General features: G+C 37.1%; 1 protein-coding gene across 1 annotated transcript in view; it reads right to left on the minus strand.

Annotated features, from left to right (window-relative positions):
* Positions 1–230: 230 nt before the first annotated feature.
* CEP192 (centrosomal protein 192) overlaps positions 231–16,306 on the minus strand; it is a 133,258-nt gene continuing 117,182 nt past the window's right edge. The window contains exons 45-47 of the mRNA XM_054587319.1: positions 9,405–9,534; positions 8,925–8,983; positions 231–579 (exon numbers count right to left, since the gene is read on the minus strand). Coding sequence (XP_054443294.1) covers positions 441–579; positions 8,925–8,983; positions 9,405–9,534 — 328 coding nt within the window. The 3' untranslated portion in view covers positions 231–440. The remainder of the gene's footprint in view (positions 580–8,924; positions 8,984–9,404; positions 9,535–16,306) is intronic.

Consider the following 16,306-nt stretch of genomic DNA (forward strand, 5'->3'; position numbering starts at 1 on the left):
AGAGAAGGAATTTGTCAGGGGAAAGGAAACTATGTAATGGAAGAGAAAAATCACGAAACAGCCTCAAAAGCTTGGAAATAATTAGAATAAAGCTATACTCTTCATTTCTGTATGACATATTAAAAAAAGACAAGTGCAGTGAAAATCAACTTTATTTCTGGATATACCACATTAAACTATATGCCATACTTACTCAGAATATCATAATCAATGCAAAAATAGAACTCTCTTCTCCCCTATAAAAATTAAGTCCAGTACTATAGGCTAGATACATGATATTTTAGTCAAGTCTTCAGTATTAGCTTCTCAAAACAAAAAAATCCCTGTTTACATATTTAATTTAGCATATAAAATATATACAAAGGCATAATTGTAGTGTACAAAAATGAAGTTACCAAAATATAACTTATGCCATTTACTTTAGATAAAATGTATTATAGTTAATTTTTTTCAAGAGCTTCACCAATTAGTTGAATAGCGACACTCCTGCCTTCATCTGTTTGAATAACAAGTGAAGCTTCAAATGTGCCCACCGACTTTGGTCTGAACTGCACCGGCATGTTGATGTAATGCTGGGCTCTGTAAAGAGAAAGGAAGAATGTCAGCAGCCTGATGTTATAGCAACCAACAAATCACCTGCCACAGATAACCACAATGGCTGGCAGAGATCAGTAGGTTTTTTGATGAAAAATCCCAATCCAGTTATATTCAAACTAAATTTATTTCTCATTTCTTTAATGTTATTATTTAACATAAAACTGGCACAGAGGAGAGAAAAAAATCTAAAATCTGATTGAGAAGCACTGTATATGTACTCCTGGCTAACTAATAAAAATAGCAAAGAAGAAATCAGTTTGTGTGTGGGGCTGCATATTCCATCCGCAACAGCAGGTTCCTGCCTACCTAACAAAGGGTAAGAGAACACTCTACATATCTCAACTTTCAACTAGGAAGAATACAAAATGACTTGTCACATGCCTTTCATTAACAGAACTATATATATATTTTGCTCCAAAACTCATATAAAACCGTTATCAAAAATCTCCTTGAAAACTTATTTTCAGATGATAGCAAGGCAGGTAATGAGTACCCTATGTTTAAAAGTAGTATGTTGACAGGTTTTTTTTTCTTCCTAAAATCAGGTCCCAAGAACCTTAAAAGTACATTTATTTTCATGGTAAAGGAAACTAGTATACTTTAACATGGCCTATGTGATGTTACTTTCAGTCTTAATTGTTGAATTTCAGTGAAAACTTACAGCTTTTAGACTTCCCTCAGAGGGGAGGATCTTTATTCCCTAGTCTCACCTCAGAACTACATGTTTTAAAGTTCAGCAGTCAGAACTAATAAAATACTTTTGTTTCCAATGGCTAGAAATTAAGGAAATAAACAAAAATTGTGTGTGCATGTATGTGTGTGTGTCTGCCTGTCTGTCTGTCTATATTTAAGGTCTGGGTTGTTTTCTCCAAATACATTAATACTTTATTTTCCCATGTCAAAGTTATGTATCTTTTTAAAAAAATGGTACCCAGTCCATGGCATTGACAAACTACAATTTTCTCTTTTATATCAGCATTTTGATACTCCGAATACAATTTGCCAACTTAAAAGTCTTTATGAATTATTAAAAGTAATAAAATTACCCAAAACAAATTTCTGAAAGATAGCATTATTAACAAATTTCAATATGGAATATAGCTCTATATTCAACTTAGGAAGTGTTTTTAAAACATATTATGTCATTGGTATCTTAATAGGGATTGCCTTCAATCTATAAATTGCTTTGAGTAGTATGGACATTTTGATGATATTAATTCTTTCAATCCATGAGCACGGTATATACTTCCATTTATTTGTGTCTTCCTTAATTTCTTTCTTCAAAGTTGTATAGTTTCCTGCGTACAGGTCTTTCCCCTCTTTGGTTACATTTATTACTAGGCACTTTATTTTTCTTGTTGTATATCGAAGGGTATTTTTTTTCTGATTTCTTCTTCTTCTATTTCATTGCTGGTGTACAAAAATGCCTTTCTTTGATTTCTGAATACTGACTTTGTATCCTGCTATAAAAAAAAAAAAAGAATCCCAAAATGCCAATTCAAAAGAACCTATGCACCCCAATGTTCATAGCAGCACAATTTACAATAGCCAAGTGTTGGAAGCAACCTAAATGCCCATCAGTAGATGACTGGATCAAAAAATTGTGGTACATTTACATGATGGAATACTACGCAGCGCAAAGAAAAAAACAACTACTAAACTTCGCGACAGCATGGATGGAACTCGAGAGCATTATGCTAAACGAAATAAGCCAGGGGGCGAAAGACAAATACCATATGATCTCACCTATAAGTGGAACCTAACCAACAATACAAAGATGCAAGGAAAATAAGACCAGCAACACCGAAAGGAAAAGAAACCAACAGAGACAAGAGGGAAGGAGGGAGGGGTGGGCGGGGGAAAAGGAAGGGAAGGGGAAAGTCAAGGAACATATAGCAAGGACTCATGGACAAAACCAAAGGGGAAGAGTTGAGGGAGGGAGGGAGGGGGCAAGGGAAAGTGGTGGGGGGTAGGCAGAGACAAATGTATTTGAAAAAATAAATTAAAAAAAATAAAACATATTATGATAAACATATATCATCTGCTTTACATTCACACATCCTTTGAATTCAGTGCAATTTAGAAAAAGAACCATGAAGTGTAATATAGCTATAGAATACTACCAGTAAGATGGACATTTAAAAAAAAAGTCATCTTGTACTATTATTAAAAACTGCATTAATCTCTCCTCCTCTCTCTCTCTGCACACACACACAGAGGGGAAAGGGTAATAGTAAAGAATGCTGAACCCAACCCAACAGAGAGGTCTAGTTCAAAACCTTTTACTAGCTAATGACTAATTTTACAGCAAAGGCACACAAAAGCAAAAACATGTTAGGAAAGCAAAGAGGCAGTGATGGAAGTACACTCTAAACCACCCAGTTCATTACATGTCCCGTTAACATACACAGGGTTTATCAGAACCTACAAATTATATAAACTGTACATTTTATTTTTAATTTAAAACGGACACTTTTTGTAGGAAAAGCTAGCATATTAGCACAGCCAAGGTAATATCATTATCAAAGAAATTTTTTAAAAGTAATAAACTGCTTGGTTCCTGCGCATGGGTGATAAGTAACGACAGACCAATGATAGTGTTGTTCCCTGGCTGTGACTTTGTGAGAACTGTCCTCTCCTCTCAAATGACATGGCAGGGTAGGTCAGCTCAGAAGCTGCAACTGGCCAGGATCTGCAGTACACTGTGTGCATGGAGACCTGGGCACAGAACAGGGGAAACACATTAGCTGGACTTCTCAACAGAGACTAGACTTGAATAAAATAGGTTAGCAGAAGGATGCTTTTCAGGTCTAAGTGGAAACATGAATAAACTCTTTTTTAAAAGACATGTGAAGAGGATGATCATTTAGAATCCAAAAAAGAACCTTTACGAAAAACCTAATGTTTTCTTTTTTTCTTCTTTATAATCTATCATTAATTGGGTTAAACAACTCTATATATACATTCATGCTCATCTACCTCTGCATTAGGCAAGACCCCTATAACTTTTAGAGGAAAAACTCCTGCCTATTTATGTTGTAATTAATTCACATCCTATAAGTCAGTTTACTTCATTTGCTTAAACAGATCACAAAGTTAGTACTTTACACACACGATTTTCTTATTCTTATCAAATTTATACTGAGTTGCTGTTTGGAGAGTTGCTGCTGGACTTTGTAACATTACATATTTATCCAAAGGTCCATATGACAGTTAATATGAATGAAAACTTTCTCTAAACTCATCGTGCTCAGAACATTAAGTAGCTGCCACTAATAAACTAATAAAGTATAAAATTACCTTATTTAAGCTTATCTTCAAAGCATAAAAATTTAAAAATACTTTAAAGTAATATGTTCAAAGAGTATAAAGCAGACAAAATGTATCTTGTGATGCTAACTTAAATGCCAGCTTATGTAAATTGCTCCAATTTTGTTGGAATTAAAAATATTTTCTGTTTCTAAGTTCTTTTAGATGCTATTAACATGACCCAGGCTGCATAGAAAAGCAATGTTCTAATTTATGCCATCTTAAAATTTTCTAGCACAGGAATGGTAAGTCAACAAGTTCAATGCTATAAAAATATCTTTTAAATGGCTAGCAATGAACACATTTTATATTTCAAAATTTGTTTTTAGAAAACAAACTGAAGCTAAGCAAATGCCATCTCATTTATAAAAATTGAGTTTCTCATTAAAATTTTTTCATCACGTCTATAATACTGATGTCAGGATAAACATGAAAAGGAAGAGGAGGAGGAAAAGGAGGAACAGTGGTAGCTGTTGCTGCTGCTATTAAGACAACTATTAAATCCAGAAAAAATATCGTCACTAGTTTGTTAGAAAATATAGACAAAAAATAAATATGAAAATAATCTGACACTTTATCCAAAATTACACTCGATTTTAGGTGATGTAAATATTCTATGAATTATATACTTCAGTGACAATTATTGTACACTGCAGAAAGATTGCCACTCCAAATTCCCCTTATATCCCTTTTCATTCAATTCATTTTCTCATATACTCCATGTTGGAAATAGACTCTGCTGCAACATTTATAATGGAACAGGTTTAGGTTCTTTTACTGTAAAGGGTCAAGAAGATAACTAATTTGACTTACAAATTTTAGCTGAAATAGAAATTTTTTTAAAAATTCTGTGAATCAAATTATGCAAAACATATAACACCATCAGAGAATTTGAAAGCTGGAAAAGAAATGTTAACTCCAGGCAAGCTTTGACTACCTCTTCCTCTAGTCATAATATATTTTATTATATTATAATAATATAATATAATTTCATAATATAGTGATATAAAGCTAAATAATTTAATGTTTATTTTAAATGACTCCTTACCAAAACTATAGATGAGCTGAATGCTCATCTGTTTTTTAAAAACATTGGTATTAGGCTGTTCAAGGGAATAACAAGACAAAGACCTATAAGATTCCTTGGAACCTTTTAAAGAAGCTTTATTTTTTTAAAAAAGATTTTACTTATTTCTAGATAGGGGAAGGGACAGAGAAAGAGAAGAGAAACAGCAATGTGTGGTTGCCTCTCATGCACCCCCAAGAGAGGACCTGGCCCACAACCCATGCATGTGCCCCAATTGGGAACCAAACTGGAGACCCTTTGGTTTGCAGGCCAGTGCTCAATCCAATGTGCCACACCAGCCAGGGCAAAGAAGCTTCATGTTTTGTCTTTTTTTTTATGTAACAACTCCCCGAGACAAAAATGTGAAGCCCTTCCAGAAAGTTCTGCCAGGTGCATGCTAATTTACACAGAAATATTCCACTCAAAGATGGTTAAGATCAGGAATATGAACTAGGCAGAGAATAAAAGGGAAGCAGAATTAATAATGCAGTTATGACAAATTTCAAATTCAAGTAATAATAATGTTCAGGGTAGATCATTTATTTAGCATCTATTTGTACTCAGTTATACAAAGTTACAACTGGAAATTTTAAAAAAATCTTAAATTTTAAATTATTTAATAATTTTTATTGTTATTCTTTTACATTTAGTTGTTATTTTTAAATAAACTAATTGTCTCTGCAGTTATGCCACTATGTATTTAACAGTACTAACCTAATTATAAGTATATATTTTATTGGTTATGCTATTACAGTTGTCCCATTTTTTTCCTCCCAATTATTCCCCTGTGCCCTGAACCCCTCTTTCCGTCAGCATTACCCAACCCTTAGTTTATGTCCATGGGTTGCACATATAACTTCTTTGGCTTCTCCATTTCCTTTACTATTCTTAACTTCCCCCTGTCTATTTTGTACCTACTATTTATGCTGCTTATTTCCTATACCTTTTCCCCCATTACCCTCCTCTCGCTCCCCTCTGATCTCCATTTCTGCGATTCTGTTCATGTTCTAGTTGTTTGCTTAGTTTCTTTTTGTTTTAGTTTTTTAGGTTAAGTTGTTGATAGCTGTGTGTTTGTTATCATTTTACTGTTCTGTTTCTGATCTTCTTAGATAAGTCCCTTTAACACTTTATATAATATGGGCTTGGTGATGATGAACTCCTTTAACTTGACCTCATCTGGGAAGCACTGTTATCTGCCCTTCCATTCTAAATGATAGCTTTGCTGGAGAGAGTAATCTTGGCTGGAGGTCCTTGTCTTTCATGACTTTGAATACTTCTTGCCAGCCCCTTCTTCTTGCCTGCAAGGTTTCTTTTGAGAAACCAGCTGATAGTCTTATGAGAACTTCTATGTAGGTAACTGTCTCCTTTGCTCTTGCTTTTAAAATTCCCTCCTTATCTTTAATCTTGGGTAATATAATTATGACGTGCCTTGGTGTGTGCTTCCTTGTATCTAACTTCTTTGGTGCTCCCTGGATCTCCTGGAAGTCTATTTCCTTTGCCAGATTGGGGAAATTCTCCATTACTTTTTCAAATAAGTATTCGATTTCTTGCTCTTCCTCTTCTCCTCCTGACACTCTTATTATGATTTGGATGTTAGAACATTTAAAGTTGTCCCAGAGGTTCCTAAGCCTCTCATTTTTTTTGAATTCTTGTTTCTTCATTCTGTTCTTGTTCAATGTTTCTCTCTTCTGCTCCAAATTGTTGATGTGAGTCCCAGTTTCCTTCCGTTTACTGTTGGTTCCCTGTGTATTTTTATTTTACTTTGCATAGCCTTCACTTTCACCTCCATTTTGCAACCATACTCAACCAATTCTGAGAGTATCCAGATTACCAGTATTTTGAACTGTGTATCTGATCTCTTCATGGCTTAGTTCTATTTTTGGAGCTTTGATCTCTTCTTTCATTCGGGCCATTTCTTTATCTCAGCATGCCTGTTACACTGTAAGGGGCAGAGCCATAGGTATTCCGCAAGGCCGGGCATGCCAGGTCACTGTGTTGTGACTTTGCGTGGGGCAGGGGCGGGTCCGAAAGGGAACAGTGCTGCTTGCTCGGCTCCCAGCCAGCTTTTAGTCACTTTCCCTGCTACCCACAAATAAATTGGGTCCTTCTGGTGCTGATTTCCAGGTGAGTGGCTCTGTGTAAGTTCTAGGACCCTGAGGGTCTCTCCAACAAACTCTCCTGTGAGACTAGGAGTTTCTCCCGCTACCACTTCCCCCATAGTTTTTACAGCCAGAAGTTTGAAGGCTTTCTTTTCCCACACTGGAACCCTGGGTTGCGTGGTCTGCCTTGTTCCATAGCTGCTTCTCACGGTGTATGTGCCACAAAGCTGGTCCACCAACCGCCTCCATGCCTCGTGGCCTCTCTGTCCTGGCTGCCCACCTCTACCCCTCCTTCTGGTCTGGATGAATGTTTCTTCCCGAGCTCCTTGATTTTCAGACTTCCATACAGTTTGATTTTCTGGCAGTCTGGTTATTTTTTGTTTTTAAATTTGTTGTTGTCCTTCTTTTGTTTGTACGAGGAGGTCAATACTAACCTATTTTTATCTATTAGTATAACATCACTGGTCTCAAATCAATCACAGCAAGCAAACCTTCATTAACTGGAGGGGTCCAGAGACTGCTGGGAAACAAGAACTCTGGGAGAGCAGAGAAGCTGGAAAACTTGGGTTTAGTAGTTTTTAAAAATTTATGCCTTTCTCTTTAATGTAGTTATTGAAGGGATTAAATGTGAAAGGAATGAAAGGGAATTATGCGGTTGTATCAAAATCTCTGGAGTCAGTCTTGAGGGATCCTGCCAGTAAGGCCAACCTAAAAAGAGGGCTTTATTAATAAAACGCTGAAGAGACCATCATACATCTCTACGTACTCTTTATAACAATTACATGCTGCTAGGAGCATTATCATCTCCATTTTACCTATGAGGAAACTGAGACTTAGAGAGATTAAGTCTATGATATTTTTCTAAATTGTTGAACTTGGCAGTTTGCCTCCAGGTCAGCCTCCTTGGGAGGCAAAGAAATTCCTTAACTCTCAAGTACATAAATAACATGTTATATGTTACCCGGGATGGGGAAGGGGTGGTGTAACAGAGGAAAATAATGAAAAGGTAAGAGGTGGGGAGAACAGGTCTCCCACTTTTCAGTATCTAGATATATGTGTAAGCTCCTACAGAACAGCACCTCTGGTCTAACTCTGTAAAGATGGTCCTAGAATTTTTGCTAAGTGGTCTGAGTTTTCAAAGAATATAACATGTTTTTGGAATAGTCTCCTAATGCTAAAATGAAAAGATCTTATAATAATTAAATGATTAATTAAAGATAATGATAAAATTACTCTTTAGTATTAAATCCAGTAAAACTTAAATAACAGGGACAAACAAGTTTGAGATTTCAACTTGAATGTACATTATATGGAAAAAGAAAATTATCAAGGACAGTAGGAAATGAAGACCTGATTTAGAATAATATATAGGGTATTAGAAGAATGACAACTGAAAAATATAATGAAAGTTTTCCCAATTAATCTGAAAAAACTAATTTTTGTCCAAACTAGTGAAAATTTAAATCCCTGATTCTCGGCATAATAAAAATATATGAAGCAGAAATTATTCTATAGTTAATCACAAGATAATTAAGATCCCATGTATTTTTGTGGCTGGCACAATACTGGGTAACAGGAATCATATGTTAAGTCCAAAACATGGTGTGAAATTTGAGTTGCTACATTTTAAAGTACACTAGTGGTCAGTCACGAAATGTTTTCATTGCAGTCTCCTTATCTCTTTTCCTGTTTAAGAAGACCCATGTGTTTACTGCTTTATGGTGTTGGTTATGAAGATGAGGAGCTGAAATAGTGGGAGACCTCACAAGTCTTAACTCCCAAGAGATATTTTCATGCCCTGAAATCAAATTTCTGCACTAGGATGAGAACATTTTGATTTATGATAAACTCACCTCAAAGAATATTTTGAATGCTTGACGTAGAATGGCTCTCTGGGACTTAAAAACTTCAGCTGCAATTTAATATGAAACACTTAGTGAAATTATATAAGTTAGATGTTTGAAAATACATTTACATTTGCAAATTTAGATATAGCCACGAAATTGGGTAAGAAAATAAATGCTCATAAAAACACAATAAAGGAAATTTTGATATGTATTTAGTTTTGACTAGAGTAAATGTTATCCAGAAGTGTTGGTCTGATGGTACAGGACAAAGAGAAAAAGTTAAAAAATGAAAAATATGAAAGAAAACAGGGGCTAAATACTTTTGATACTCAGATAAAGGATCATGAACTTTCTATGAGTTTCATTTCAAATATGATATGAAAGCATTTTGAAAATTAACAAAAGCTTCTAATTACCAGGAAAATATTTATAAAATAGTTAAATACATTTATTTTTCTAAAACCCACAGTAGTATTTACAACTTACCAAGTGTGTAATAAAAGAATTATTTCGCAAATTGACTTTTAATGTCCTTGACTCCCCAACTCTAGTCGGTAGAAACTGATACACATCTTCTGGGGCATAAACTCCACGGTGGGTCAAGTCAAGCTGTCTCCTTTGGAAAAAGGTTTAAAAATCATCTACTAAAATCTAAATGTAATTTAAACTATTTAGATATACTAAATTAGGAAGTAGTGCTTTAAATTTATATTTTCCTCTACAACTCAATTAAAAAATAGTTTTGTAATGGCTATTAACTAAGTTGTATAAAGGTAAAATGCTGACAGCAGGAATAGTTTTACACAGGTGCCTTCTGGGTTAGCTTCTAAGATAGGATGGCACCACCACCTTGACCCCTCTTTTTTTTTTAACTAAAGTCTGGCTTTCCACTCACCTCAAATCAAAAGGTGGCCATTCACCTTAGTCTATTTCACTGACTACTCATAGCACAGTCCACTGATAATCTTTTTTACAGAAACACACACTACTCTGACAGCAACACAAGCTCTGGACTTTCAGCACTTTTTGATGGTAGTGGCCACTCTCTCTTGCCTGGCTTCCAGATTCCATGCCACTGACTTTCATTTCTCTGGTCACTCGTCAATCTATGCAGGCTCATCTATACTCTCTCACCTCTAATGCTCGGTCCCACATGTCTTAGCCCTGGAGATCCTGAACTGCTCACACAACACTGTCCTTAGGCAATCCCATCTCAAGTGATCCAGTGACCTCACACCTATCTCACTTCCAGATTTGTCACTCAGCATAGATTGAGCTTCTGGGCAACATATCCAACCACCTCACAATTATCTCCTTATGGCTCCACAAACACAGAATAAACTTGTTACCTTTCTCCTCAATTTTCATCCTCCACTTGTATTTCCTGTCTAGGGGAATGGTATCTGAAAGCTGACCTTGAACCACTTCTTTTTCATGCCCTTTTAACCATCACTGAGTTCTTCAAATGTCTTTCCTATATACTTTAAGTGTCCATTTCTCATCATTTTTCCTTGTCTTAGTCCTAGACTGCTTAAAAATACCCTCTGGCCCTGGCTGGTATGGATCAGTGGATGGAATACCAGACTGCGAAGCCAAAGGTCACTGATTCAATTCCCTGTCAGGGTACATGCCTGGGTTGCAGGCCAGGTCCTCTGTAGGGGGCGTGTGAGGCAACCGCACATTGATGTTTCTCTCCTCATACTCACTCTCGTCCCCTCTCTCTAAAAATAAATAAATAAAAACTTAAAAACCTCTTTGATCTGTCTCATAGTATGTATCCTTGCCTCCTTCTAATCAGTCCATACTAGAGCCAGAAGGATTTTTCTGTAAATACTAAAATCTGATCATGCCATTCAATGGTTTCTAGAAGTTTTCCAGATAAACACCTGACATGAGACCCTGAGTGGTCAGCATGCACTCTCTACCCACTTCCCTCTCTATCCTTGACTCATACCATTCTCTTTCCTCTGTGCCCTAGGCCTGTGGGCTGCTTTTAGTTCCTCAAGAGCCAACAATCCCCACCATCCTGGTCATTTACACAGTCCTCTTCACCTAGGTCATTGTCATTCACTCTCAACTTAACTGTCCAATTTAAGGGAGGTTCCTCCCAGATTATTTCCCCATGTCTCCCATTTATTTTATTTCAGTCCTTTCTACAGGTTGTAATCAAGCCTATTAGTGTGATTACAGCCTTGTATTTGTGATGTGGCTCCTCCTCCAGACGGGAAGTCTGTGGAAGCAAGGACTAAAGTAGTTTTGCTCACTGTCTTATCTCCACTACCCAGAATCCAGTGAGCACTCAGTAAGCATGAGATGAGCGGATGAGTAAACAGCATATAGAGTGTGTTCAGAACACATATTCTATTGTTTAAAGGATTCTAATTTCTTACAAAGTACACTATTTAATCCTATTAGAAATAACCACATTTGTATTAAATTCAGTAAGTATTTAACGTATTCTTATAAGCACCTTCCTTCAGAAATGGATTAGACCTAAATATTAGTTGAGGATTATCAGAAACATTTTCATTAGGTAAAGTACTTATATATTACCATTAAAGTTGTGTAAGCTGCTGGTATAAAATATACATTCGAAAAAGTTTTGAAGAATCTACTTTCATAAATTTTTTAAAATCTTTTAGGGAATGTAAAATGGTTACAACCACTTTAAGAAAACTATTAGGCAATTTATTTCAAAGTTAAACACATACTTCTCATATGATCCAGCAATTCTATTCTTAGGTACTTCTGTCCCCCCTCCAAATGAAACAATATATCCACAAAAATACATGTATAATAATGTTCACAACGCCTTCATTCATAATGGCACCACATTATAAGGAAAATGAATAAATAAATGATGATATGTTCATATAATAGAAAACTACACAATGAAAAAGATCAAACTACAGAGAAACTCAGTAACAAGAATAAATCCCCCCCCAAGAAATACATTAAGTAAAAGAAGACCAGTAGAAAGAGTGCATATGTAACCAGTGGTAATGGATTACAACAGAACCAACCTTGGGTTGACAGTGGGAGTTGACTATAAAGGGACATAAATGAAGTTTCCAGGGAAAGAAAAAAAAATAGTCTCTATGTTCATTGGAGTGGTAGTAATGTATGTAAACTCCTAGGTAAAGACATTGAGCATTGGTTTTCAGGATGACTGAGGAGTGAATGGAAGTCACACTGACCACCTCCCAGGACCAACCTGAAATTACAACTAAATTGTGGAGAAATGACCTGGAATAAAAACTGAACAATAGCGAGAAAGAAGCCTTATAACCTCCGAAAGACAGAAGAATCAGCTTCAGGACAACCTAACTGGTAAGGACTGTGGTGGAGACTCGAGAAGGCTGGCTGGGCACCCACAGGCAGCAAGGCCAGAGGGATATTTAAACAGCCAGCTTGATCCTCCTGAGAACATTGGGGTCTAAACGAGAAGCAGGGACCCTGAGCTAAAAACACCAGAGCCCAAGCTGTAAAGAGCCATTTGAAGGGCCAATGCATAAACTTCTGTCTGTAGTCACTTATCCTGGGCTCTGGCAAAGGCGGGGGATAGGGTGGGCTCAAGACGCCTGAGGAGAGACTGGAGAAGGAGACTTTGGGGAGAGAACTGAGAGTGTAGTTGGTGGGAACCTGATGCTGACTCATCCCCCAGACGGCAGCAGCCATATTGCTCAGGCAGACCACGGCCCTAAGCCACAACAGCATGGGAGGATCTAATAGCCCCGCCCCCAGGACGCTCTGCCTAGGCCAGGTAGTGCTAAAACCTGACAGCTGAGTACAGAGTGGCAGCCATGGATAGTAGTTCCCTGGCTAAAGGAGGGCACAGGGTGGTCTAGAAACACTTGAGGAGAGACTGGAGACGAAGGCTTTGGGGAGAGAACTGAGAACGTAGCCCGCAGAATCCCAGTGCTGACTCATCTCCCATACTGTGGCAGCCATTGTGCTCAGGCAGACCACTCCCCTGTGCTGCAATAGCATGAGAGGACACAATAACCCCACCCCAAAGGGGGACTCTGGTGCTTGGCCCTGTGGTGCCTAAGACTTACTGCTGAGCACAGAGTAACTAGATTAACAACTGAAGGAAAGAGACACAGACAGTAGATTCCACAGTCTGTCTAAGGTCAGACAGAGCCAACATCTGATATCAGAGGCAGATCCAGAAAGGAAAAACATCAGTGAATACTAAAGGCTACTGTGGTCTTCTCCATGATTTGTGATATTTTCGTTACTACATAGCTTTCCTGATTTCTTAAACACTTTAAAAAAAAAGATTTTATTTATTTATTTTTAGAGAAGGGAAGACAGGGAGAAAGACACGGAGAGAAATATCAATGTTTGGTTGCATTTTGTGAGCCCCCTACCAGGGACCTGGCCTGCAACCCAGGCATGCGCCCTACACTGGGAGTTGAACCAGTGAACCTTTAGTTCACATGCCAGTGCTCAATCCACTGAACGACACCACCTAGGGCTTTTCTACAGAGCTTTTTAACATCCATTTCAGGTCAATCAAGTATGTGTATATTAAGTCATTATTTTACATTAACAGTTTATTTCTTTCCTTTCTTACAAAAGTCTTAATCCCTTTACAGACTTATTAATATTGGTTTATTTGTGGTTGGTAGTGGGATTTAAGGGGAAAGTTATTATTGTGGATATGGATTTGTTTCCTGGGCTTTGTGGTTTTGTTCTGGTAATGCCTGCACAAAAACACGTAAGATGTGGTGGGCAGAGAGACCATCAGTCAAACAGCTAGAGGGTAGGACCCACCAAAGAACAACCAAAAAACAAGCAAAACCCAGTAAAATCCAGAGCACTAACAAAAATGGCATGAAAGGCATCCAAAGAGCATCAAGTTCAGAAGATCAAGGAGACTTCACCACTGAATCTCACAGATCTCCTACCACAGAAGTTCATACCACAAAGTCAGGAAATCAACACAGAACAAGTTAAGAAGCAGAAGCAAAAAAAATGAGTCTCACAAATAATAGGAAGACTAAGAAACATCCTCCAGTCGAAGGGAAAGGAAGAATCCCCAGAAAAAGAAATACATGAAATAGAGGAAAGTAAACTATCCAATACTGAGTTAAAAAAAATGGTTATAAGGAAGCTCAATGAGCTCAGTGAAACCACACTACACCAGAAACTACAGGGAAACTACGAGGAATTTACTGGAAACTATATCAGCATGAAAAAGGACACAGAAACTGTCAACAAAAAGCAAGAAGAAATGAGGAATACAATTAATGAATTGAAGAAGAGAGAAGAAGGGATCAAAAACAGGCTAGATGAAGCTGAGGACCAAATCAGCGAGCTGAAGGACAAGATAGAAAAAAGCTCCCAGAAAGAGCAAGAAAAGGAAAAAATACTCAAAAAGCACAAAGAGGCATTTAGGGAAATGCAGGACAACCTGAAATATAATAATATCCATATAATAGGGATACCAGAAGGAGAGGAAGAGGAGCAAGGGATACACAACCTGTTTGAAAATGTAGCAATGAAAAATTTCCCTAAATTGAAGAGAGAGAAAGCTTCAAGTCCAGGAAGCACCAAGGATCCCATTTAAGAGGAACCCAATGAGGCCCACTCCAAGACACATCATCATTAAAATGGCAAATATCAAAGACAAACAGAGAATCTTAAAGGCAGCATGGGAGAAACAGGAATAAACATACAAGGGAGCCCTGATATGGCTAGCAGCTGACTTCTCAACAGAAACACTACAAGCCAGAAAGGAATGGCAAGAAACATTCCAAGTAATGAAAAGCAAAGGCCTACAACCAAGACTGCTCTACCCAGCAAGGCTCTCAATGATAATGGAAGGTGAAATAAGGCGTTTCCCAGACGAAAGAAGGCTAAAAGAATACACCTCCACCAAACCAGCACTCCAAGAGATAGAAAAGGGACTGCTTTTAGGAAATGAAGAAAAAGAGTGAGAAAGAGAGGAACTCAGGTACAAAGACAAAAAATGAATAATTACCAATAGTAACTTAAAATACAAATGGAGTCTTATTCCAATCAAGAGAAATAAGGTAGCTGAATGGATTAGAAAACATGATGTCCACATATGCTGCCTATAAGAGACCCACCTCAGAACAAAAGACATACACAGAATGAAAGTAAAGGGATAGAAAAACTATTCTAAGCAAATGGACAGGGAAAAAAAGCCGGGATAGCAATATTTACATCAGACAAAATGGATTTCAAAACAGATGTCATAAAAAAAGACCCAGAAAGACACTACTTAATAGTCAAAGGAAGACTCCACCAAGAAGATATAAACACTGTAAACCTATATGCACCCAACATAGGAGCACCCAAATATGTAAGGAAAATCTTGGAGGACTTCAAGAAAGATATAGACAGCAACACAATGATAGTAGGATATTTGAACACCCCATTGTCAACAACGGATAGACCTTCCAAAGAAAATATCAATAAGGATACTGTGGAAGTGAACAATGCATTAAATCAAATGGAGTTATCTCTCTCTCTCTCTCTCTCTCTCTCTCTCTCTCTCTCTCTCTCTCTCTCACACACACACACACACACACACACCACACAATTCACCAGAAAGATGCACAATACATTGTTTTCAAATGCACATGGAACATTTTCAAAGACAGACCACATGATAGGACAAAAACCAAGCCTCAAAAAATTCAAGAAAACTGAAATCACAACAAAAAATTTCTCGGAACACAAAGGCTTGAAATTAGAAACCAACCTCAAGGAAAAACTCAAAAACATTCTAACTCATGGAGACTGAATAGCATGCTATTAAACAAAGAATGTGTAAATAATGAGATGAAATAAGAAATCAAAAGGTTTCCAGCAACAAATGAAAATGAACACACAACAGCCCAAAACCTATGGCACACAGTGAAGGCAGTCCTGAGAGGGAAGTTCATAGCAATACAGGTGTATCTAAAAAAGATAGAAATATTTCAAATAAATGACCTAACCCTACATCTTCAAGAACTAGAGAAACAACAACACACAAAGCCCAGAGTAGAAGGAAGGAAATCATCAAGATCAGAGCAGAACTGAATGACACAGAGACGAAAAGAACAATTCAAAGGATCAACCAATCCAGGAGCTGGTTCTTTGAAAAGATAAACAAAATCAACAAGCCTTTAAGCAGACTCATCAAGAAAAAAAAGGGAGAGGACGCGAATAAATAGTATCAGAAATGAAAGAGGAGAAATAAGATCTGATACCACAGAAATACTAAGGATTGTAAGGAATTACTATGAACAATTATTTGCCAAGAAATTTGAAAATGTGGATGAAATGGACATGTTTCTAGGAAAATATAACCTTCCAACACTGAATGAAGAAGCTGAAAGCCTGAACAGACTGATAACTGCTGGGGAAAT

The sequence above is a fragment of the Pteronotus mesoamericanus genome, unplaced genomic scaffold (genome assembly GCF_021234165.1).
Source record: "Pteronotus mesoamericanus isolate MK-2021 breed Mesoamerican mustached bat unplaced genomic scaffold, CSHL_Meso_final scaffold_118, whole genome shotgun sequence".
Taxonomy (NCBI): Eukaryota; Metazoa; Chordata; class Mammalia; order Chiroptera; family Mormoopidae; genus Pteronotus; species Pteronotus mesoamericanus.